Raw genomic sequence first — 25,273 nt, forward strand, 5'->3', positions numbered from 1 at the left:
TATTAGACCGCCATGAATATTAGTCAGTTTCCCTTTTTTTTCCAATGAGGAGATCCAAAGATAATTGACCATATAATGAGGATATAGAAGAAATCAAATACTTAAAATTTTATAAAATATCATATAAGGATTTCTTCCTTTTTCACATTTTATGAGATAATTTTATCTAGTCTCATTATGTGCATCTTCATTACCACTGCTTTGTCATAATTGGAATCATATGAAATAAGTGCAGGTTATCTTTTCTTGCATCCAGTTGCTTAAGAATCATCTGAGTGATGCTGCCACTGAAAGTTTTAACCCAACCCACAAATACCCATTCTCTTAACATAAGAACATGGGGTTTTTATTTTTCCTTTTTTAGTAGAAGTTTTCAAACATTCAAAAATAAAATACTCCAGTTACTTAGTGCTTTTTAGCTGTCTAGTTATTGCCGGTTCTGACTTCTGCCCCCTGCTGCCTTTTTTTACAATTGCATGTCAAAGTGATCTTTACAAATTCTGTCTACTAAAAGGTTTCTAAACAGGTTCAGTGGTTTGCCCCAAAACAGTGATAATGAGTGAAAGAGATACAGTGGAACTTATCAATGATGCATTAAATGAGGTTCAGAAAAATCCAGTTATGTGGGATTATGGTATTACAAGCTTTCCAAAATAATGTGTCAGAGCCTGTACAGCCAGCCTGGGCAGGAGTTTTGGGTCAGGCTGCATCATCCCACATCTTTCCCAGATCAACAATAACTAATTGTACTTGTTGCTTCTGGTGTAAATATTGATTGGTACAACTGCTATCCTAGGATGTCAGAATATTACCTATTAAATGACCCCAAATTGTGTGGTTTTCAAAGGAGACAGTAGTAATTAACAGTTTTATCGAGCTCTTACCTTGCTACGTACCAGCTTTTTTTCCATGTTTCCATTTAATCTTCACAGCAGCTTTTTTGGGTAGGTGTGCTGTCCCTATTTTACAGATGAGGAAACTCAGGCGCAGAGATGTTAGTACCTTTCTCAAGGCTACACTAGTAGGAAGTGGCAGCATTGGGATTAAAAGTCAAACATTTAGCACTTTCATTCATCACACTAAGAATAGTGTGGTTTGAGGCTACATTCTTGTGATAGATCATCAGGATTACTAGTTAATAGTATTTAATTTAAAAAAGATGACAGTTAATGCTTGTGATTCTTTAAGAAAAAGGAGGAAGGAACACTATTCATCAGGGCTTTAATTACAAATTACAAAACTCTGTAATACAAACTTAAGTAAAAAGTATGCATTGACTCCTATATTTGGGAAATCCCAGAGGGAAACTGGCCTCAGGAACCAGGATAACATCAGCAAGACTGTTGATCTGTCTGGCTGCTCTCTGTCAGCTAATGAATTTCTTGAGATTGAAGGTGGAACATGCATGTAGAATTGGTGGTGGTTGAGACGTGAGGCCATAGACAGCTCTAAGTTTATTTCATTCCTGCTTGTGAAAGCTTCTTTCTCTCATATTTAAAATCTCAGGAAAGCTCTGTTTCCAGTTTGGATTGTTGCCAGTTGATCTCTGAGTCAGCCACTGGCAAGGGTGAGGGAGATGGGCAAATATGGTGAGTCCTGTTTGTGGGGAGCAGACCTGAAATTAAGCTCCATGTTGAACATGTGGGAAGAGAAAGGCTTATATGGTAGCTAGGCAAAGAACACTAACCCATTTAAAAATAGTAGTTGAGTGGTGAGTGAGGCACTACTGGATATTTTATTTATGATCTCATTTGATCATCAGAGCTTGATTGTGAAGTCCCCATTTTCCAGATTAAGAAGCTGCAGATCAGACTGAGAATTCAAGTAAAGTGCCTAGGATCTCAGAATTAAATGACAGAGCCAGTGTAGTATGTAAACTCAGGTCTGACTATAGCTTCACTGCATCAGGTTGTTAGCATAGAGGAATGAAAATTGATTTTTTATATATATATATAATGATGGGAAAGTCAATTCAGTGACATTTCTTAGAAAAGAAAGTAAAATTAATGACCATCTTAAAGAGGTGGAATTTTAATAAATAGTGCAGTTCTTTTGACAAAAATATCTGATGTCTAGATCTCTTTCGAAAGATATATAATACATAAGAAGATTTTTATTAAGTGACATTTTTAAGTTTCATTTTATAATCTGTTCTTTCAGAGTTTAATCCAGTGCAACAGCCCCAGTTAAATGAGAAAGTGCTGAAAGACAAGCGTAAAAAGCTACGTGAAACCTTTGAACGTATTCTCCGACTCTATGAGAAAGAGAATCCAGATATTTACAAAGAGTTACGAAAGCTGGAAGTAGAATATGAACAGAAGAGGGCTCAACTTAGCCAATATTTTGATGCTGTCAAGGTAATCAAGTTTCTTACAAGAGCTAAACGAAAGTTTTGTGTTTAGATTTGCTCTTAAATTTGTTAATAGATTTGATCATGTTAACTCTCTTTATCTTGGCAGTTTTTTTGTCAAACTAAGCATACACCTACCCCGTTAGCCAACAAATCTAAACCTATGGATTTATGTAAGAGAAATTGATCTACCAACACAGTAATAGCTGAAGACTGGAAACAGCACAGCTGTCATTTTTGTTGTGTATTCATAAAATTGAGTTGTACTCAGTAATACAAAGGAATGGTCAACTGATACTCAAAACAACATAGGAAAAAATTTTTTTTAATGATTGAAGCTCAGAAACATGGTGTCCTTTCTTAATAGTCATGATTCCATTTGTATGAAATTCTACATCAGACAAAACTAATTTGTGGAGGAAAGAATTTGTAACAGTGGTTGCCTTGGAATAGTGTTGGGGATTGACTGGGAAGGAGTTATGAGTATATGCATTTGTCAAAACTCATTGGATTTGTACATGTCATTGTAAATTTTGGCTCTAGATAAAAATGTGAAAAAAAATAGTGCAATTTAGGTAAAGTATGGCTCCGCTTTTACAGATGGAAGCTAGGGGGTAACTTGCTTAGTCATATAGCTTACATATGACAGAAATTCAGCAAAGGCAGACTAATTTTAAAGCCCAGTCTCTACCACTGCATATATACTCTTTGGAAGTTTCAGTTCATTGGCAGTCTTTAGAAATACTGATTTGCAGCTCTCTGTTCTTGTTTTTCATATTTATGTTAAGCAGAAAGAGTCCAGGTTATGAAACAGCTGATATTGAATGTTTAGTGTTGAGGTTTTGGATTACTCTTATCTATCGAAAGCTTCTCTCTCTTTCAGAATGCTCAGCATGTGGAAGTGGAGAGTATTCCTTTGCCTGATATGCCACATGCTCCTTCCAACATCTTGATCCAGGACATTCCACTTCCTGGTGCCCAGCCACCCTCCATCCTTAAGAAAACCTCAGCCTATGGGTAAGGAAATAGAAACAGAATCAAATAGCACTTAGTAAAAGCCCCTCTTGACTGTCCAGTGCCAAAATTAATGCAGCGGGAAATAAAAGTGTGAATGTAAGCATTTCCTCATTTGATTAGATAGGGAATAAGAAATACTTTGAAAATTGTTTAGAAGGGGAAGTAGGTATCTCATTATCGTTAATGTAATTGCTGTAAAAAATTTTTTTGCAGACCTCCAACTCGGGCAGTTTCTATACTTCCTCTTCTTGGACACGGTGTCCCACGTTTGCCCCCTGGCAGGAAACCTCCTGGCCCTCCCCCTGGTCCACCTCCTCCTCAAGTCTTGCAAATGTATGGCCGTAAAGTGGGCTTTGCGTTAGATCTTCCCCCTCGTAGACGAGATGAAGACATGTTATACAGTCCTGAACTTGGTAAGGAGTGACTGTTCCTTTTGCTCTTAGAACCTTTCCACTTTCATTTTTTATGTTGGTTGTTTAACATCTTGTTCACCACCCTTAGAACTTGGGGAACAAATGAGGATATCAGAGTTCCTGTTATGGCTCAGTGGTGATGTACCCAACTGGTATCCACACGGACATGGGTTCGATCCCATGGCCTTGCTCACTGGGTTAAAAGATCCAGTGTTGCAGTTGGCTGTGATGCACGTGGCAGATGTGGCTCTGATCTGGCATTGCTGTGGCTGTGGCAAAGACTAGCAGCTGCAGTATCGATTCCACCCCTAGCTGGGGAACTTCCATGTGCTGCAGGCTCGGCCCTAAAAAGTGAAAAAAAGAAAAATGAGGATACCATGTTACATAAGAACAGGTGGATAAATCATAGAATCAAATCTACTGAAGCAAAAAGGTCATACATAAAGAAGTATAGAAATGTTTATTGTGTTTTCAATTAGACTTTTTTTGAAGGTGTTGCTCTCTTACCATCAGTTTCTTAAGACTTGGATAACGTGGATACCTGTTTCCCTTTTAGCTTCATCATAAGGCTAGAGCATCATTATATATATAGTTACAATGATTGTGTATATGTATGTCTAAGTGGAATTTGTTTTCAAACTTGAACGTTTTAAAAAAAGCTTACATTATCAAAAAGAATTTTAAACCATTGTCAAGTGGAATATTATCAGATTAGGAGTTCCCATCGTGGCACAGTGGTTAACGAATCTGACTAGGTACCATGAGATTGCAAACTTGATCCCTGGCCTTGCTCAGTGGGTTAAGGATCCGGCGTTGCTGTGAGCTGTGGTGTAGGTTACAGACGCGGCTCGGATCCTGAGTTGCTGTGGCTCTGGTGTAGGCCAGCAGCTACAGCTCCGATTGGACCTCTAGCCTGGGAACTTCCATATGCTGTGGGAGCGGCCCAGGAAATAGCAAAAAGACCAAAAAAAAAAAAAAAAAAAAAAGAAATATTATCAGATTATATGCCTAGCTAATATCTATGTAGAAATTTTTAAAATAAATTAGAATTCTGAGTTAAATAGCATAATTTCTATATTTGGAGGTACCATGTAGTGGAGGATTCAAATATATAACTTGATCCTGGCTCTCTTGTCCCTTTTCAGCTCAACGGGGTCATGATGATGATGTTTCCAGCACCAGTGAAGATGATGGCTATCCTGAAGACATGGATCAAGATAAGCATGACGACAGTACTGATGACAGTGACACTGACAGATCAGATGGAGAAAGTGAAGGGGATGAATTTGTGCACCGTGATGATACTGAGAGAGAAAACAATGAAGAAAAAAAGTCAGGTATGTGCAGGTGCAAGTTCTGTGGTATTGGTCAGTAAAAAAGCATACAGGCTGCAGGCCCTGATTTGTTAGTGGATCTGTTAAAGTAATTGTGAGCTCAGGAGGGATCAGAACTTTATTCGTCTTTGTATCTCCAAAATCTCAAAGTGGTAAGTGGTTGACACATAGTAAGTACTAGATGGATGTTTGTGAGGAAAAATGAATAAATAAATTATGTAGAGTCCACTTAGGGAAAAAGATAATAGCTGTTCAATAGCATAAAGATGTCTTGTCATAGATATATATTGGAAAGAAAGAAGAATAACCACAGAATTATATTAAGAAAACCATATTCACATTGCTGGGTGTTTTTTTTTTAATTAGTCTGTTTATATACTTTATTTGAAGCCGTTTGAATTTCTCTGTTCATGGTCTCTTACATGAACCAAAACCATAATTAAAATAAAGGTACATCTGTGAGTGGAATCATGATTTAATGGAAACATATATTCATAATGTATGTTGTGTGTTTATTTGATTATGATAAATTCAGACTGAGTTACAAGTACTTTTTAAAAGTAGCTGTGGGACTTCCTTCGTGGCTCAGCAGTTAACAAACCCAACTAGGATCCATGAGGATGCGGGTTCGATCCCTGGCCTCACAGCCTGGAACTTCCGTGCGCCACTTTTTTGCTTGCTTTTTTTTTTTTTTTTTTTTTTTGCTTGCTTTTTAGGTGCAGCCCTGAAAAAAAAAAAAAAAAGCTATTTCATTCATTAAGAAAATTACAAAATGTGTATAATCTGTCACACCTCTGTAGTCTTGGTGTTTTTTTTTTTTTTTTTTTTTGTCTTTTTGCTATTTCTTGGGCCGCTCCCACGGCATTTGGAGGTTCCCAGGCTAGGGGTCCAATCGGAGTTGTAGCTGCTGGCCTACACCAGAGCCACAGCAACTCAGGATCCGAGCCGCGTCTGCAACCTACACCACAGCTCACGGCAACGCCAGATCATTAACCCACTGAACAAGGGCAGGGACTGAACCAGCAACCTCATGGTTCCTAGTCGGATTCGTTAACCACTGCGCCATGACGGGAACTCCGGTGCTTCTTATGTAATTGTTTTTGCAACCTGCAGCACAGTGTTTATCTGTTAGGAATATTACTAGTGTTAGTATTGAGAATAATGATGAATTTTTCTTTTGATCTTAAGATCTCTTAAGAATCATGGTTGCAAACCAAAAAACAAGTTTACAGGGGTGGGTAGAGAGAGCTGGTAATGAAAAAATGATGGAGGACTCTTAAACGTAGGAGCTAGTACTGGAAAGTAGAAAGCCTCTGGAGCCGCAACAGTTCCCTTTTTCTCTAGACTCATTTGCCTCATTTTCTTTTTTAGTCAGCTGATTTTTCTTAGACTTTTTTTTTTTAATTACTCAATGTATTTATTACGTTTATAGTTGTACAGTGATCATCACAATCCACTTTATAGGATTTCCATCCCACACCCCCCAGACTGTCTCCTTTGGAAACCATAAATTTTTCAAAGTCTATGAGTCAGTATCTGTTCTGCAAAGAAGTTCATTGTGTCCTTTTTTTAGATTCCACATGTCAGTGATAGCATTTTGTGTTGATGTCTCATTGTCTGACTAACTTCACTTAGCATGATAATTTCTAGATCCATCCATGTTGCTAAAAATGCCATTATTTCATTCCTTCTAATGGCTGAGTAATATTCCATTGTGTATATGTACCACATCTTCTTTACCCACTCCTCTGTCGGTGGACATTTAGGCTGGTTCCATGTCTCAGCTATTGCATATAGTGCTGCAATGAATATTGGAGTACATGTGTCTTAGACTTTTTCATTGATGCACATATGCTGGAAATAGTTATCCTGACTATGATTTGACATTCAGCTAATACTGAGTTTTTACTAATGCAAGGCATTTTTCTAGACACTAAGGATACAGAATAAACATGGAACTTTTACCCTCCTGTAAGTGGTTACCAACGAAGAATAAGAACGTTCCCTAATATTGCACCATTTAGCATGTTTAGGTGTCTAGTGGAGAGCCTTTTGTCAGGTTAAGAAGTTCCCTTGTAAGTCTAATTTGCTAAAAGCTTATTACAAAAAAATTTTAAGCATCTTGGGAGTTAGGATGTCGCTAGAGAGTTTTTTCAGAGGTTGTTTATATAATGAATTACATCCATGGCTTTTCTAATGTTAAACCATTTTGCATCTCTGGGACACCAACTCTACATGTTCATAATAGGTTTTTCTTTTAAAACACTATTGGAGTCAATTTGCTTATGATTTAGGTTGGCCAGCAGGTTAGTTTTAGTATTAGGATTATGCTAGCTTCGAGTTCTGGGTAGCATTCCATCTTTTCCTATGCCCTTTTACAGGAAATTTCTATAACTTAACATTTGGCTTGAATTTCCTTGTAAAATTATTTGGGCCAGGTGCCTTTATCACTTCTTTGGCCAGTTTTAAGTGATTAATATTTTTCTAGGAAATTATTTTTATCTGGGTGTTTGATTTTATTGGCATAAAAATGTTAATATTATTCTTTAAATTTGTAACTTTGAAATCACTGTAGCATATATTTACCACCAGTTGGCATTTGATTTACTATCTTTGGTATAGCTATGTCTTTCTGCCAAATAGTGGGTAGCGATTATATCTAATACTGTATAGCATTTGTTTTATAGTAAGTATTCACTGATTTTGTTGATCTCAATCCACTCCAATCTCCCTTCTCGGACCCTTTAGGTCTGAGTGTACGATTTGCAGATATGCCTGGAAAATCAAGGAAGAAGAAGAAGAACATGAAGGAGCTGACTCCTCTTCAAGCCATGATGCTTCGAATGGCAGGTAAGGTGGGGAAAGAACAGTGAATCACCTTTTGGTCTTTCCTTTCTTTGTTTTTCAAAAGTCAAGGTTTGGAGACATTAAGATAAGCTGTCCAAAGTTACATGGCTGCACTGATACTTAAATCCATTCTGTCTTCTTCTAAAACTTGGGCTCGTTCCACTCTGCTACACTAGCATAGAAAAGTAGAATACTATTTTATTCTTATGAATCTTAAGTATTATTAAAGAAGTGGTTTTTAATTTTAAGAAAGCATTTATTGAGCTTGTGTTTCAGGCATTGCTATTTTACAGTTTATAAACAATGAATCAACTCCATTTACCTGATTTAAAATTTTCTTTCAGGTCAGGAAATTCCTGAGGAAGGACGAGAAGTAGAGGAATTTTCAGAGGATGATGATGAAGATGATTCTGATGATTCTGAAGCAGAAAAGCAGTCACAAAAACAGCATAAAGAGGACTCTCTTTCTGACGGCACATCTGCTGCTTCTTCACAGCAGCAAGCTCCTCCACAGTCTGTTCCTCCTTCTCAGATACAAGCACCCCCCATGCCAGGACCACCTCCTCTTGGACCACCACCTGCTCCACCTTTACGGCCACCTGGACCACCTACAGGCCTTCCTCCTGGACCACCTCCAGGTAAGCATTTACATATTGTGAATAAAAAGTCTAAATGTGGTTAAAATGAAGTAATTCCCAAAACTATACATCATTTGCATTAATGATTACTTGTTTCCTCCTGTTATAATTCTGAAAAATATACAACATTTGTATTGATGATTACTTGTTTCCTCCTATTACTGTTCTGGAAGAAATCAAGGATTCTCAAAGGATAAGCACAACTTGCTCATTCTTTATTTACAAGTCATAGTACTTCTGACAGCTGTCTTTTTTCTCCAAAGCGCTTCCTTTTTCAGGATTCATTAATTCTGATATTAATAAGCCGAAGCTGGAGTATATAACTGGGGGTTTTTTTAGTATTACTTTTTTATATGACAAGTTGACCCATTTCTGAGTCGGTGTGAGCAGGACTAGAGCACAGTAAATACTATGGCAGATCCTTCTTCGGTTGGGAATTGTTGAATGTCAGTGTAATCTTGATAGTTAGAGACAGAAGCCATTAGTATAAAATTTTCAGCTTAAAAGTATAAAAAGTATATTTATAATTTGAAACAGCATATAAAACTCATTGGCTAGTTATGGTTTTAGTCCTTCATCCTGTACTCAGCCAATTGAGTCTTCAGTTGAGTTCATCCTCTTCTGATGGATGCAAAGCAACATTACCTACCTTGTGTCATTCTCAGTGGTCTTTGTCTGTATATCTTACTGAGTTTCAGGGGATCCTTAAAGCACCCTGCTTTATATTTTTGTTTCCAGCTTATACTGGAACGATTTAAGAAATCTCATCTTTATAAACTTCCAGCCCAGCAGAGCTGTGATTGAATATGTTTTTTTGGTCAGTGCTGGGAAATAAAGAGAAATGGTCCATAATAAAATTTGAAATTACCTGATTTCAAGCTAAAGTGATAAGTCAAATCATATCTGAGTTACCTTATACCCCAATTACTACTTCAAATATATTTGTGTGACATTAATCACTTTTCTCTTTTCAGGAGCTCCTCCATTCCTGAGACCTCCTGGAATGCCAGGACTCCGAGGGCCTTTACCCCGACTTTTACCTCCAGGGCCACCACCAGGCCGACCCCCTGGCCCTCCCCCAGGTCCACCTCCAGGTCTGCCTCCTGGCCCTCCTCCTCGGGGACCCCCACCAAGGCTACCTCCCCCTGCACCTCCAGGTGAAGCTTTGATTTCTATTTTAAAAGCTTGTCTGTTACATATTTTATTTGCTCTAAGACGTTTTCACACTTCAATATCTTGAAATGAAGGGGTATTTTTTAAATGATGATTTTTGTTCCTAGATTGAACTGCGTTCTTCCAGGTGGTATTTGTGTTTGATTCTGCCTGTCATATGAAAGACTTTTCCCAGCCAGAGACCACTTTGGATTAAATTGTTCATGGAAGACTTTTTTTTTGAGGACTACACTTAGAATTGTGGTCATTCCATACATCTGCATGGGTATCAACTTAAATCTTACAATCAGGAGCTCCCGTTGGTGGCTCAGTGGTAACCTGACTAGTATCCATGAGGATGCGGGTTCTATCCCTGGCCTCACTCAGTGGGTTAAGGATGCGATGTTGCCATGAGCTGTGGTATGGGTTGCAGATGTGGATTGGATCCCACATGGCTATGGCATAGGCTGGTGGCTACAGCTCCAAATCAATCTCTAGCCTGGGAATTTCCATATGCCACAGGTGTGGCTCTAAAAAGACACCCCCCCCCCAAAAAAAAACCACTTATATTCACAGGAAAGGTTTTTTTCCCCATTCTCTCTGCACTGTATCAAGGTTAGATTTGCTGATTTTCTTGCAGTGGTCTTATATGTGGCAGGTATATTTCTGGTTTTCTACACTGTTTCCGTTTATTGTAAAGCTCTTCTTTTAAGCTGCTTGGCTCAGACCTGGACTTTTTTTCTTTCTCTTAGTGGCATATAGAATAATTACAGGTCCATGTAAGCAATAGCATCTTAGGCATGATGAAATTTGGTACTTTACATTCAGTCTTTTTTTTTTTTTTTTTTTTTTTTAAGGGCCGCACCCATGACATATGGAGGTTCCCAAGCTAGGGGTCGAATTAGAGCTGTAGCCCCCCACCTGTACCACATCCCCAGCAGCACCAGATCTGAGCCATGTCTGCAACCTACACCACAGCTCACGACAATGCTGGCCCACTGAGCGAGGCTAGGGATTGAACCTGCATCCTCATAGATGCTATTCAGATTCATTTCCACTGAGCCATGACAGGAACTCCCAATACCCGACCTTAAAAGAGGCCTCTGAAGAAAATTCAGTCTGCTCTTCCTGGTAAATAATGATGTATGTCTGAGCCATCAGTAGGATGTAAACTCTTTTCCAGTAATGGTTGGCATTGTGATTAGTTAGATTCTCTCATCCAGGGTTAACACTGTATTTCCTGCCCATTGAGTTACCTTTTGAGAGGAGAAGTATTGAGCAGGTCAGTAAGTAATGCAGGAGAATCAAATCCCAACCTTGGTCTTGATAGCATCTGCATTCTACAGGTGGAATGGGATAGACTCTTGGGCTCTCACATTTCAGATTTCACAAATTTGAGATGGTATTTGAAACCAGTTTGGTGTTGTTAATTTTACTTTATAGTTTAAAATAGCGCACTGTTGAGAGGAGAAGAAAACATAAGTACAGGGATACAGACTGAAGGTGAATACTATTTAATAATAAACTATATTCCTGAGTTTCAAATAGCAAGAGCATGATTTCAGCTTATTTTCTATACATTGTCCATTTTTTTTTTTTTTTTTTAATTGTTGAAGTTCCCTGGTGGCTCAGTGGATTAAGGATCCAGCATTGTCACTGCTGTGGCATAGGTGCAGTCCCTGGCTTAGAAACTTCCACATGCCACAGTCATGGCCAAAAAGAAAAATTGTCAACCTGTGTTTTTTAACATCCTTAATGGTAGTTAAATTTTGTTCTCATGATGTTCATCTGCCTGTTTTCTCCCTCATTTAGGTATCCCTCCACCTCGTCCTGGCATGATGCGCCCACCTTTGGTGCCTCCACTTGGACCTGCCCCACCTGGGCTTTTCCCACCAGCTCCCTTGCCGAACCCGGGGGTTTTAAGTGCTCCACCCAACTTGATTCAGCGACCCAAGGCGGATGATACAAGTGCAGCCACCATTGAGAAGAAAGCCACAGCAACCATCAGTGCCAAGCCACAGATCACTAATCCCAAGGCAGAGATTACTCGATTCGTGCCCACTGCACTGAGGGTTCGTCGGGAGAATAAAGGGGCTACTGCTACTCCCCAGAGAAAGTCAGAGGATGATTCTGCTGTGCCTCTTGCCAAAGCGGCCCCCAAATCTGGTCCAGCTGTTCCTGTCTCAGTACAAACTAAGGATGATGTTTATGAAGCTTTCATGAAAGAGATGGAAGGGCTACTGTGACAGTTTTTGATGCCAGAACAGGCTTCTCTTCTCATCGTGGTTCATGGAGAAAGAGGCTCTTATTAAACTTAGGTGAAAGAGCTGCTTTCACTGTCGGGTATTTTTAATTTCAGTTCAAGGAATATCCTAAAGTTTAGCCTTGTTCAGAATTTATTGCATATAAAAGAGGGTATTTCATTTAAAATAGATTGGTTATTGAAGCAGTGCTGCTAACATCCATCCCCTTTTCATACCATCATTTTCATCCCGTTTCTTCCCGTTCTCCACTTCTTTGAAAACTTGTGATCAAGGGGATCTTTGTTACTTATTTGTTTTGATTCTCTTCTTGTGTGCTGTGGGCACTGGAGTAGAGATTTATGGAAAACCAGTTTATTTTATTCCATCTTGCCTTTCATGTTGAGTTATTTTTAATATTTTCTTGTAAATATTTTGTAATATTGTAGTGAAATGGATCACAGTGTCATTTCCTAATACAAAGCAAGATATGTGGGAAGAAAATGTACAATTCTTTGATTAAAATTATTTCCCACTGACCTAAACTTTGAGTGTTTCATGGAATAAATAAATAAATGTTCAACACCAAGATAACTTCTGTGTTACTGATAATGTATAAATATAATATCGGAGTTGCCGTCATGGCACAGCAGAAATGAATCCGATTAGGAACCATGAGGTTGCAGGTTCGATCCCTGGCCTCGCTCAGTGGGTTAAGGATCCAGCGATGCTGTGAGCTGTGGTGTAGGTCATAGACACGGCTCAGATCCCATGTTCCTGTGGCTGTGGTGTAGACCAGCACCTGCAGCTCCGAGCAGACCCCTAGCCTGGGAACCTCCATATGCCACAGGTATGGCCCCAAAAAGCAAAAAGAATAATAATGATCTGTTTTATGAGCAGAAAAGAAGCAAGCATTTAAAACCTAGGTTTTAAGGAAATACCCTTTCTGGTATGGAATGAGAATTTCATTAAAAATGTAGTTAAAATGTAAGTTTCTTGTTTGTTTTGGTTTGGTTTTTTGTTTGGCTTTATCCACGGCATGCAGAAATGCCCAAGGCCAGGGACAAAACCCACACCACAGCAGTGACAATGCCAGATCTGCAGCCTGCTGAGCTGCAAGGTATTTAAATTTTAAAGGATAAAGATCATTATTTTAGGATCATTGTATCAGCTTTTGAGAAATAGAGAGGTTTTAATGATAAGATGATGAGTTTTGGGAGTCCCTTTGGTGGCTTGGCAGATTAGAAATCCAGTGTTGTCACTGCTATGGCTTGGGTCCCTGCTGTGTTTGAGCCCTGCCCCCAGAAATTTCTGTGTGCCACTGAAGGTGCAACCAAAAACTAACAGAAAAGATGATGAGTCTTATTTTTAAAGATTAGACTATTAGCCAGAAAAGGCTACAACTTTTTCTTTTTTGGATTTGACACTTATATGAGCTTTTATTAAAAGCACAGAAAATAAGAATGCTTAACCCTTCAAATTTATATTTTTCGTTACAACATGTTTTTTAACTAATATTGATCCAGTAATGCTGTGAAATGACTTTGACAGGTATTACCCCCATTTTATAGATGAAAGTATTGGAGCAAAAGGGATTATGTGATATATCCAGGGACCTAAATTGTGTGTTTCATACACAAAGACACACACCACATACATATACAGTGAGACAATGTATGCCTGGCCTAAAAGCCAGGTCTTCATGTTGTATCTTAAATGCCTTTCATGTGAATCCCTTACCATCAAAAACTGGTGATATCCTTAAAGGATAGTGCAATGATACACTGAAGTTTTTATTTTCTTACAGCTGATTTCTTTGATGGGTTTAGATTTGTTTACTCTTAGATCTTTTGTGTATGTGACTTGGAAATTACTTATTCTTTCAGATTAAAGTAAATCCTGCCAAAGCAGTCTACGGACCACTTTGGATTTTTTTTTTTTTTTTTCCAAAGTATAATCAAGGGATCAGCTGGCGAATTGAATTTTTCTTTAAATGCAAGGGTGGAATACAATTACATCATCAAATCAGTATTTAAATCTAAGTAAATAATTACTACTTGGTATTTGGTCTGCAATATTTCTTAGTGTTCTTCTTGAAATATATTTTTTCTGGGTGAGATTTGTTTCTCTTTAAAAAAGTTGTGTATATAGTTTACTGTAAAAATCATTTCCTAATATCACTAGTTTTATTTGCTGAAAGCTCTTTTATCAAAGTGTCAACTTATTAATTTCTCCTTAACATCATTTTGAAATTCCTTTAAGGTACTATAAAGTGAAATAAGGATCACAAGGTATGGAATAAACATAAAGCCCACAGGGAAAGACATTTTAAATCCATATTTGTGCTGAATTTGTTTATTCATAAAATACATGTTCATTTTAAAAACTTGAGGGTTAGGAGTTCCTGCTTGTGGCACAGTGGCTTAAGGATCTGGTATTGTCTCTGCAGAGGGTTGGGTAGCTGCGGAGGCACAGGTTTGATCCCCAGCCTGGGAACTTCCATATGCCATGGGTGAGGCTGATGAAACATAAAACATCCTGAAAAAACTTCAGGGTTAACATAAAAAAGAAAAGAGGAACATGAAAATACCACTTTCATGGAGAAAACCAAATAGAGCAACAGAAGTTATTTAATAAGATGCTGAGTATTTCTTTATCATTTTTTATTTTTGTTTGTTTCCACTAATAGAACAGGGATCAGCAAAATTTCCATAGATATTTGGGGCATTGGGAGCCACGAAGTCTCTGCCACAACTAATCAACGCTGTCTTCGAAGTGTGAGACCTGCAGTACCGTCAGGTGGTCCGTCACACTCCACAGCCACATGGAAAGGGACCCAGGAGAGAAAGAGGTGGGCCTGTGAGGGAATCTGGGCACTGCTGAAGGCTGGAGACCCAGAGTGTGTGGTTTCCCTGTTGGGAGGGCTGTGGGAAGGGGGATCCTCAGGACAAGTCAAGGCTGGAGTTCGCAGAGGGAATGTGTGTTCAGAGCACGTGGTTGGAGCAGAGGCTACCTGATGTCCTCATACCCTCACTGCTTAACTCACTACAACCAGGCAGAATCCTGAACCTTCCCTCTTGCAAAGGCCCTCTGATGCCCTCTACTCACAGAGCCTCCACTGAGCCACAGAATGATGTGATAACTTTCCCAGGGTTACACAACTAGGGGAGCAGAAATTCAAACTGAGGCAGTGGACTGGGGGAGGCAGGTGTAGAATGAAGGACACTGGTCCAGCTTAGAACAGCTGAGGTTGAACTCCCTGTGGAAATCTTAATTGGTGGGTAAAGTGTGAAGCTCAGGAGGCAGGTGGGGGATGTGTACCATAAACACTGAGAGACAAGGGAATACAAAAGTGAAGTAGAAAATATAAATACAACAATAGCAGTAGTTTATTCAGCTCTTACCATACATTAGACACTAAATACTTTATGATAAGGGAGAGAGATTATTATTCCAGCTTTATGCATGAGAAAACCAAGACTTAGCAAGCTTATAAATAAATCTCTCGATTTTTATTGGATTGAATGCTTTATTTTTCTGACCTGAGTTCAAATCAGAATAACTTATCGGTTTCTATTTGGACCAAACAATAGGAAGCAAGGTATTGGAAGAGGGGAGGAAAAGTGACATCATGGTATTTACTTAATATATACATTTAGATATATAAAAATTGTGTATAATTATGCATATATAAGGTATTTACAAATATAAACTTAAAGCATAATGTACTATTAGAAATACATGGATTATTATGTTAAAAATAGCAGGACTTTCTGACCCTATGTGAAGACACACAAAATGACAAATTCAAGATAAAATGTTCCTTGATGAACATGAAAACACGGAGATGGTGTCAGAGGATTTGGATGTTCACAGCACATAAATGTGGGACTGAAATACGCACAGACAGAAGTTTCCTTCTGTGCATGGTGCTTGGCCACTGCCAACATTCACCTTATGTTTTCATCCATTTCCACAGCCCAGCAAGCTCCCTTCTCCATGTCAGATTTTTTCCTTCAGTTACTGAGAAAGCGGAAAGCAGCCCATGACAACTTGAAACTGGCCTCGACCCTCAGTCAGGCCTTGGTTTTGCTGGGAGTTTGCCTGATACAGCTGCACCTTGGGGCTCTATGGACTATAAACTATTCCATACCCATGAGGTCATTCTGTGACCATGAAAAATCAAAACAAAAATACATCAGGAGGCAAAAACATGAGCATTGTCCAAACCACAAAAATGACCAAAGAGTCCCCTGTGCTGGTCAATATGCATTAGCATCTTCACCTGTTTCAGCTTTAGCCTCGCTTCCTTCCATGTACCCCATTAGACGTATTAAGCTACCAAGTCAAAAACTTAACTCTATTCCCAACAGCACGCAATCCTAGGCCAAGCTTCAAATCTATAATAAATCCTAATACTTTGAGTGAGATACCTCATACCTTCCCATTATGTGTGTTCCTTGCTACAAAGAGCAATAAAACCCAGCTTACTTAATAACAGGTATGTTCCTAATGGTCTTTGGCTAGAAAGCCAGGACGAAAATGCAGATTCAGCTAAAGTGCTCATTAAGTGGACTAGGACTCTCAAATGCGAACATCTGGGAGCCCTTGTGATTCCCTCTGGATGAGATGCCACCTGCTCAGGGCTAGGGAGTGAAGTTCACATGGAATTGAGTTCCTACATTTTGTTGTAGCACTTCAATGTTGTGTTTGTTTCCCTGGAGATAAGATCTCTTAGATTTTTATTTTTTACTTTAGTATTCTTCAGTAAAATTGTTTTTGTTCTTCCATTCCCAGCTTGCACTGCTTGTTAGCTTGCTTGATACTCAGAGTCATGTATAAGAGGCCAAGTCCACAGGGAGAGGATAGACAGAGGCTGGATAAGTCTGTTTTGGGGAGCTAAGTCTGAGGAGGTCATAGGTCTCTTCAGACCGGTGACCTTAGGACCAACTTGCTTTGGGGCATGGTTTCTAAATCTAATGAAGATTTCTTCACTCTTGTCCTTGTGTCTGAGAATTGGTCCATTTGGTTTTGTCCGCCTGGACCCATAATTGGTGATGACTGGCTATTGGCCAAGTCCTGAGGATCAAAAATTACACATCTTTACAAACCATTGTATTTCTCCTAGTCCTCACAATCTAGAACCTCACCTCTTCCAGGCCACGCACGTGCTTCTTTCATGTCTTTTCACTGTAACAGTAGTTTGTACACCAGCCTCACGAATAGACTCAATTTCATTAGTGATATTTTGGAGCTACTGTGGCCATTTGGGCTTTTAACATGAACAAGATAGCTCATTTGAGAAGTACTTTAAAACAGAAAGTAAACAAATCTTCATGAGCAGTTTGCTTGTCTAGTCTGTCTAAAAGAAAGACAATTTTGCTTAACATAGGCCTTATCCTTCCTTTGTTTCCATAATTTGGAGTTAAGTAGTGCTGGCTTTTTAATTGCATGGCTTGATAAAATTATCAAAGACCCCAGTTGCTATCCTAATGTGCTGTCATTCTTTTTGGGTGTAGATATAGGTTAAAATGTGTTTTTCAACACCGAAACTTTCTTTCCTCTCCTTGTAGAGAAAACAAAATAAAGCTTTACAGTAATAATTTCATGTCTGCCCGAAGCCCGGTGGCTTCCTTTCTTTCTTTCTTTCTTTCTGTTACTTTTGACCTCCATTTCTCTCTAAACATTGAAACATTAGCTAATTAACTTGTCAGGGTCAAATATCTTGTGCTAAATCATTCTAAAATAATGATATTGGCTTTATGAATTAGTAAGTTACCCCTATTTCTATAACTTCTTTAAAATTAAAACTTAAAATGAAAAAGCTGATTAAAATTAAAATACGTAAAAAGATTTATTCAAATAGATGGAATGATAACTACATTTTTTTCTTTTTTTTTTTTTTTTTAGGGCCACACCCAGGGTATATGGAAGTTCCCAGGACAAGGACTGAATCTGATCCACAACCAGGCTGTTGGATACTTTAACCCACTGCACTGGGCCGGAGATCAAACCCGAGCCTCCACAGCAGCCTGAGCCACAGCAGTCAGATTCTTAACCCACTGCACCACAGCAGGAACTCCAAAAGATATATTCTTAAATGTTACTTTACCAATATTCTTCTTGGCTTTTTTTTTTTTTTTAAGTGTTTTTTGCTGTCACTGTGTATACCTCGAATTTCTATTTGTGCAATGTGAAAAGGCATCTCCATTCCAGGGCACTGGTAGAGGGAGACTGCTTGCCAGTGGTTCCTGTGTGGGGAAATGGAATAACTTTTAAAGAACATTTTCTAAGGAGTTCCCACTGTGGCTCAGCAGGTTATGAACCCGACTAGTATCCATGAGGATGCAGGTTCAATCCCTGGCCCCGCTTAAGAGGGTTAAGGATCCAGCGTTGCTGTGAACTGTGGGGTAGGTCATAGACATGATTTGGATCCCTCGTTGCTGTGGCATAACCCAGCCTGGGAACTTCCATATGCCACAGGTGCAGCACTAAAAAGAAAAATATATACATATATATATATATATATATATATATATATATATTCTAGTTATATATCGAAGTAAATGCAAATCAGGAAGTGTCAGAGGGGCAGTGATCCAAATGTGAAAAGTCACTCTCTCCGAGTGTCCTTCAGGCCACATCCTCTCATTTCCTTTGTGACCCCTCTTCCTCTACAGTAGAAGAGTGCTCATAGGTCCCCACACGCCCTGTCAGCTGCGTGGACTCACACATATCTCTCTAGATCAATATTCCCTCTGGATGATTTTACCCACCCAGACCATTTTTGTCATGACTCCCAAATTCTGATCTCCAGGCCAGAGATTTTCCCCTGGATTCCCTCCCCTGGATCCTGCCACAGGTACTGCCTTTTGACCCTTGTGCTTCTGTGCAGGCATTTCTATGCCTAGGACATGGTCATGTAAGGCTAGCTCTGGCACTAGACCCATCATCTCAGATGCCACTCTCCCCACCAGGCCAAGGGACACAGGTGCCTCTTCCCTGTGACTCTGACATCCTAAACATCTTTCCCTTCTTGATACGGATCCTGCTAGATTATAATCATCTTTCTTATTATAATCACTTCTCTTGATAACTAGTTATCAATCATAGGCGTAACATGTAAATATATGCTCAATAAATTGCTGAACGAACAGGTTCCATTTTCAATCTGCATAGGTGCACTTAACAAGCTATTAGTTCCAAACTAGGTTGTCTGCAGGGAGAAAAATGCAAACTCAGGTTCATAAGCTTTCACTATTCATGACTCTTTTCTATTACAGAGTGAGTTGTGGATGTCCTATAATTAGTTAAACAGCCACTAAGCTTGGTTTTATGGTGTGTGATCAGAAAAGTCACAGAATTGCTAGAATACCAGATGTTTACCTATTCAATAGGTCCCATGATTATTGATACTTGCTCTAAATCCAATTTCACACATTAAGAGTTATTATTCATTGAGCACATTTTTATAGGGGAAACTCAGTGCCTTCATTCACATTATCTCATTGACTCTGTCCCAAACCCACTGAGGTATTTTGCCCAGTTAACAGATGGAACTGGGAGTTAAAGAGACTGAGTAACATTTCCAAAATCACCCAACTACTAAGGAGGTGAGCAGATTTGAACCTGGGTCTCATTCCAGAGAGTATGAGTTCTTAAACAGCAGGACCTACCTTTCAAGCATCAGAAAGAGTTTGCATATAGTAAGCCAGTCATCACCAACTATGGGGCCAGACTGAAACTTTTGATTCCAGGCAGACAAAACTAAACAGACCAGTTCTCAGGGCCACAAAGACAAGACTGGCCCTGCAGGAAAAACAAAGAACAAATCCTGGCCCAGTCACAGTCTGCCACACTGAATGGCTTATCTCTACAGGAAAGCACTTGTCTATACACCCAACTATGGATTAGAAATCTAAGACCTGAATTCAGGTCCCACCGATTTTTGTCCTCAGTCTTCTTCCATACCATCTTGTGTGTGAAAAACAAGCCTTTTACGTTAACAATCACATACTGGCAAGAACTGTTGGTGCATCAAAGATCAATAGGCTGAATTGCTTTGTCAAGGGGTATGCATTTTTAACTGCCAATATATTCAGGTTTAAAAACCCTTTAAAAAGAGAAAGGGTGAGGGACTCATTGCAGCAAGGGAAGCCTAAGCAACCTCTGGGACAGTGTTGGTCTAGGTAGATGAGGATGGAGGCAGCCACTGTACTTTGTGTCTTGCTTGTTTTTATCTTCAGGTAACAGAGTTAGACTCCTTTGAATGTTTACAGGGAAAAGAAAAAAGTGTTTTTTTCTTATAAACATCTTGATGGCCTTTGTCTTCATTTCTTTACTGCTTTGGTAATAATCTTTGAGAGGCCTCAAATATTTTAGGAAATTAAGACTTAAATGTCAAAACTGGTACCTGAAATATACTTTTAAAAAATTCCACTGCCAGAGTTCCCGTAGTGGCTCAGTGGTTAACGAATCCGACTAGGAACCATGAGGCTGCAGGTTCGATCCCTGACTTTGCTCAGTGGGTTAAAGACTGGCGTTGCCGCGAGCTGTGGTGTGGGTTGCAGAAGCAGCTCGGATCCCATGTTGCTGTGGCTCTGGTGTAGGCCAGTGGCCACAGCTCTGATTCGACCCCTAGCCTGGGAACCTCCACATGCTGCGGGAGCGGTCCTAGAAATGGCAAAAAGACCAAAAAAAAAAAAAAAAAAAGAAAGAAAGAAAGAAAAGAAAAGAAAAATTCCACTGCCTATCAGGCCTCCCAAGATGGTAACACTGAGAACTATCCCAAAAAATTGAGCATTAAAAATAAAAACAAAGGACTTCCCACTGTGACACAGTGGGATTGGTGGTTTTTCTGGAGCGCTGGGACTCAGGTTCAGTCCCCTGCCCTGGATGCACAGTGGATTAAGGATCCAGAGTAGGCTGCATCTGTGGCTTGGATTGATCCCTGGCCTAGGAACTCCTCCATATGCTATGGGGCAGCCAAAAAAAGAAAAATAGATAATAAAACCCAAAAAATCCTATTAGCTACAGTTACCTATAAGGGTATGCCCATATTGCTGTAGAAAACAGTACTTTCAATTTACTGAGCCCCCAACATCTGGACCGTAGTAATGAAAGAATCTCAGTCCTCAAAATGGATATTATTTTTAAATAATATTATTATATAATATTATAGATTATATATATATATATGATTTTAGATATGTTATAGATATTACTTTACATATGAGGAAGCCTTCTAGACAGAAGGTAAGGAGGAGAGTAAACAGCTGGATACCTTGGAAACTGCCCATGGTATATCCCCTTGGGGGACTATTCTCTTCAAGAACTGGGGAGTGATAATCTGCCTCCTAACAGGGGTATGTGTGGCCTGACCTTTGTATATACCTCAGTCATGACCACGTGGGAGAAGTGATCCCAGCATTTACTCCACAAGCAGCAGAGACACAAGTGCTAATGGAAGCTGAAGGGGAATCCTTTCTGATATTAACTTACTTGTTCATTGTCCTGTCTTCAGTTACCCAGAAAAAAACAAAAAAGTGAGCTTCAAGAATGGAAATCTAGTTGGGTCTCAGCCACAGCTAGACCACATTACTCATCACCTAGTACTGTGCTTGGCATATAGAGATGCTCAATAAATACTGGGGAAAAAATAAAATTCATATGGAAAATTGGCCAAACACTGCCAAGGATGAACACATACCCACTCTTTTGTTTCATTTGTTTTTTCAGGAAGACTTCAACTCTGACTCACAGGAAAGATGAATCCAAAGATGTGAAATCTGAACGGGGAACTTTTTTGTGGACCATGAGGGCAGGATGAATCTTGTAGAAAAGAGTGAAAAGGAAGGGTCAACCAAGAACTGAATGGGATTGCTAGTGTTTAACTTTTAAATGTAGATGGCTGATCTGAAATGTGTTTCCCTCCCTGCATCTGTATCACTTGTCCTTACCTTTGCGCACATCTCACATATTTACTAAAGCATGACTGTCATTAAGCAACACAATCCCTACAGGATTGGTTGGAATGGGGTCATTACTTCAGGCCAGTGGTAGATCATAAGGGATGTCCAGCGATCTGTCGTTACAAAGCAAAATCAAATCAATTACACTTCCAAAGAAATATAGTATGATGGAGAGAAGACCATTATGAAGCTGGAAACTTGAGAAAATCATTTTAAAAGCTCATAAACATATGTAACTCATGACTAAAGGCGCTGCACTGTTATGCAATGTGAGTGTCAGGGGAACACATTTCCAACCTCATGACTCATGCTTCTGTATTACACATATTATTGGATGTTTCCTTCATTTTCTAGAAATGTGAGCATAAGCGTGTACATCAAAATATCGGCTATTCGAAAGGCGAAAACACAACCATCAGGCTAAGAAGAATCTGTTGACACTGTGTCATTGGGACCACTCTTCGAAGACAGAAAGTTATTCTACCTTTTTAAAATAATGACCAGAGAGACAACTTCCTGCCCAAGGCCAGTTCGCTCGTTGTCACCGCTCCTTTTCCAGAACTGGTTCCTAAACTGCCCAAACAGGGCAGGAGAGCAAAAGCCTTGGCAAGGGGGCCTAAAAATTCCCCAGCCGCAGCCGCACCTACTTTGCCTTCAAGCCAGCTGGGAGAGTTCCCAACTCTGCCCACCTCCTGGGCAGTGGGTCCCTTCTGATAGCCCTTATCCGCCCGTAGCGCCTGGAAGGTGACCTACGGACCAAAGCAGCCCAGTTAGTGGCTCAAGCCGACCCACAAGTACCTCCTCCAAAGGTCTCCCGGTTGCCCCGTGGGTCATCCGGCAGGCGCCCGCGACTACATATCTCTATCGACCAGAGGATTTTCACTGACTTTATTGGCCTCCGACCCCGGTGGGCCCTTTGCCGCCCACCTCCCCACTAGACCAAGCCGGCCCTCCATAACATTAAGCATATTCAAAAACACTGCGGGGCGGCTGTGGGAAGAGGCTTGGCTGGGGAAGCCAGCTTCCCTAGCAGAGTCAGGGTCACTTGCTCTTCGTCTTCTGACTCTCCGTCTTCTTGGGTAGCAGCACGGCCTGGATGTTGGGCAGGACGCCGCCCTGAGCGATGGTCACTTTCCCCAGCAGCTTGTTTAGCTCCTCGTCGTTGCGGATGGCGAGTTGCAGGTGGCGAGGGATTATCCTGGTCTTCTTGTTGTCCCGCGCGGCATTGCCAGCCAACTCCAGGATCTCCGCGGTCAGGTACTCCAACACCGCCGCCAGGTACACCGGCGCGCCGGCGCCCACTCTCTCCGCGTAGTTACCTTTGCGCAGCAGTCTGTGCACTCTGCCCACCGGGAACTGCAGGCCCGCGCGGGAGGAGCGGGACTTGGCCTTTGCTCGCACTTTGCCTCCCTGCTTTCCGCGACCGGACATGTTTACCTCTCACCAAAAACTCCAGCGAGGAGAAAAAAATCCAGCGGTCCGGTTTCTAGTAAGGAAATGCGACGTATCACACCGGAACTGCCTCTACCAACACTTTGCTGACGCTAGTCAGAGCCTTCCCATTGGGCGCCGCAACATCCTCAGTTTAGGTGACCAATGACAGGCAGGCTCCGCTCCCAATTAGCGCGCTCTGCTGGCAGAAGGACCGCCTTTTCCAGCTCTCTCCAATCAGATGAGCAAATCCCTAGTCCTCATTTACATAATCACCCACCTGAAAATCTGCACCCGACTGCTCAGCGTATAGGGTTTCCACTGAATTTGTTGTATCCTGAGGTTTCAGCGTCCCGGCTGGCTCCCAGGAAAAGAACGTCTTAAGAATTAGGGAGGCACAGTTTGAAACATGCAGACGGAGAGTTACTCCACCCACAAGTACGAGATGCTCAAGGGAGAAATTCTAGTAATTAAGGTCGCAGGGTATGCCCGAAAATTTTAACCGAATGTCATTATTAACACTATTTTTCTTTTTATTCTTGTAAGTAAGATAAATCTCTTAACTTGAAAAATATGCTAACCTTGATTTATTTCTTTCTATTTCTTTTTTGGCCCCCCATGGGTATATGGAATTCCCTGGCCAGGGATCAGATCCCAGCTACACGTGCCACCTAAGCGGCAGCTGCAACACCACCTGGATCCTTAACCCGCTGTGCGAGCTGGGGATCAAATCTACTACCCGATGCTCCCAGGACACCGGGAATCCCATTTTGCCACAGCAGGAACTCATAACCTTGATTTCTTAGTCTTAGTAAATACTTAAAAACAAAAAAACAGCACCTCAACCTATTTTACCATTACAAGAATCCTGACACTTCAAGACTTTTCTTCCCTCAAATCAGAGATTAAAATCATGTAGTACAATATAACCTTTGAGGATTTTTTTCCCCCAGATACCCAGTGTTCTGAGGGTTCTGTTAATCCCGTGTGTGTGTGTGCGTGTGTCTTTTTGCCTTTTCTACGGCTGCACCCGCGGGATATGGAGGTTCCAGGCTAGGGATCTAATCGGAGCTGTAGCTACTGGCCTACACCACAGCCACAGCAACGTGGGATCCGAGCCGCATCTGTGACCTTCACCACAGCTCACGGCAACGCCAGATCCTTAACCCACTGAGCAAGGCCAGGGATCGAACCCTCAGCCTCACGGTTCCTAGTCGGATTCGTTAACCACTGCACCACCACAGGAACTCGTGTTAATCCTTCTTTAACAACAATAACAGCACCTTTTGTGCTATGGAGATGGGTAAGGATAGGTAAATAATAAGCATTTAATTATATGTAAGTATTTACCCTAAAGCTTTGCTGCTGGAAAGGCTTATTTGTCAGGAGTAGGGACAGCGAGCACAATTTACTAAAGTATTTGTCGCTCGAGGTATTAAGTGCCTGGAAAATAGTTATGAATCATCCTTCAAATACTGATGCCTTTTATCTCAGTAAAATCTTTCGGAAGACTGCTGTCTCCTAGATTGTTTTCGTTTTTGCTCAGGGATTGTCTTAAAAGTATTGAGAGACTTCTGATTGGGGTTCTGCGGTATAAAGCATTACTTAAATCCACGATCATGGTATCCATTATTTTTTGAATTTTTAAGTGGGAGATTTGAGAAACTTGAATTTTAATAAGAACATTATAAAATACTTCCACTAATTATAGAAACAGTTATTCAGTTGAAAAGCAAAAAACTCACTTGGGGTGGAGGGGGCAGAAGAGGTAGTAAAATCTGCAAATTGCTTAGAAGAAGTTGCAAGGGGAAAGTCTGAGGGAGCAGGCACATAGGATGAGACCTGTTAGCTATTTTGAAGGAATATTAATTCTTTCTCCA

The 25,273-nt window shown here is 40.3% G+C and overlaps 2 protein-coding genes across 2 annotated transcripts in view; one reads left to right on the top strand and one right to left on the bottom strand.

The window, feature by feature from the left end:
- The window catches only part of WBP11 (WW domain binding protein 11), a 16,744-nt gene extending 4,164 nt beyond the window's left edge, over positions 1-12,580 (top strand). Inside the window, exons 5-12 of the mRNA XM_003481683.5 lie at positions 2,161-2,357; positions 3,234-3,367; positions 3,581-3,780; positions 4,926-5,117; positions 7,863-7,964; positions 8,306-8,599; positions 9,574-9,756; positions 11,564-12,580. Coding sequence (XP_003481731.2) covers positions 2,161-2,357; positions 3,234-3,367; positions 3,581-3,780; positions 4,926-5,117; positions 7,863-7,964; positions 8,306-8,599; positions 9,574-9,756; positions 11,564-11,997 — 1,736 coding nt within the window. The 3' untranslated portion in view covers positions 11,998-12,580. The remainder of the gene's footprint in view (positions 1-2,160; positions 2,358-3,233; positions 3,368-3,580; positions 3,781-4,925; positions 5,118-7,862; positions 7,965-8,305; positions 8,600-9,573; positions 9,757-11,563) is intronic.
- Positions 12,581-22,835: 10,255 nt separating this feature from the next.
- On the bottom strand, positions 22,836-23,473 carry H2AJ (H2A.J histone). The gene has a single exon (XM_013997814.3). The coding sequence runs from the start codon at positions 23,391-23,393 to the stop codon at positions 23,004-23,006; it is 390 nt and encodes a 129-aa protein (XP_013853268.2). The 5' UTR covers positions 23,394-23,473; the 3' UTR covers positions 22,836-23,003.
- Positions 23,474-25,273: the final 1,800 nt, after the last annotated feature.

This window comes from Sus scrofa, chromosome 5 (assembly GCF_054392235.1).
Source record: "Sus scrofa isolate SSC_HxYL_T2T_F1_AM1 chromosome 5, Sscrofa_HxYL_maternal_Yorkshire_Landrace_v2.0, whole genome shotgun sequence".
Lineage (NCBI taxonomy): Eukaryota > Metazoa > Chordata > Mammalia > Artiodactyla > Suidae > Sus > Sus scrofa.

Bases quoted from the DNA above. Each gene is read 5' to 3' on its own strand.
- H2AJ (XM_013997814.3), bottom strand. From the start codon at position 23,393: ATGTCCGGTCGCGGAAAGCAGGGAGGCAAAGTGCGAGCAAAGGCCAAG.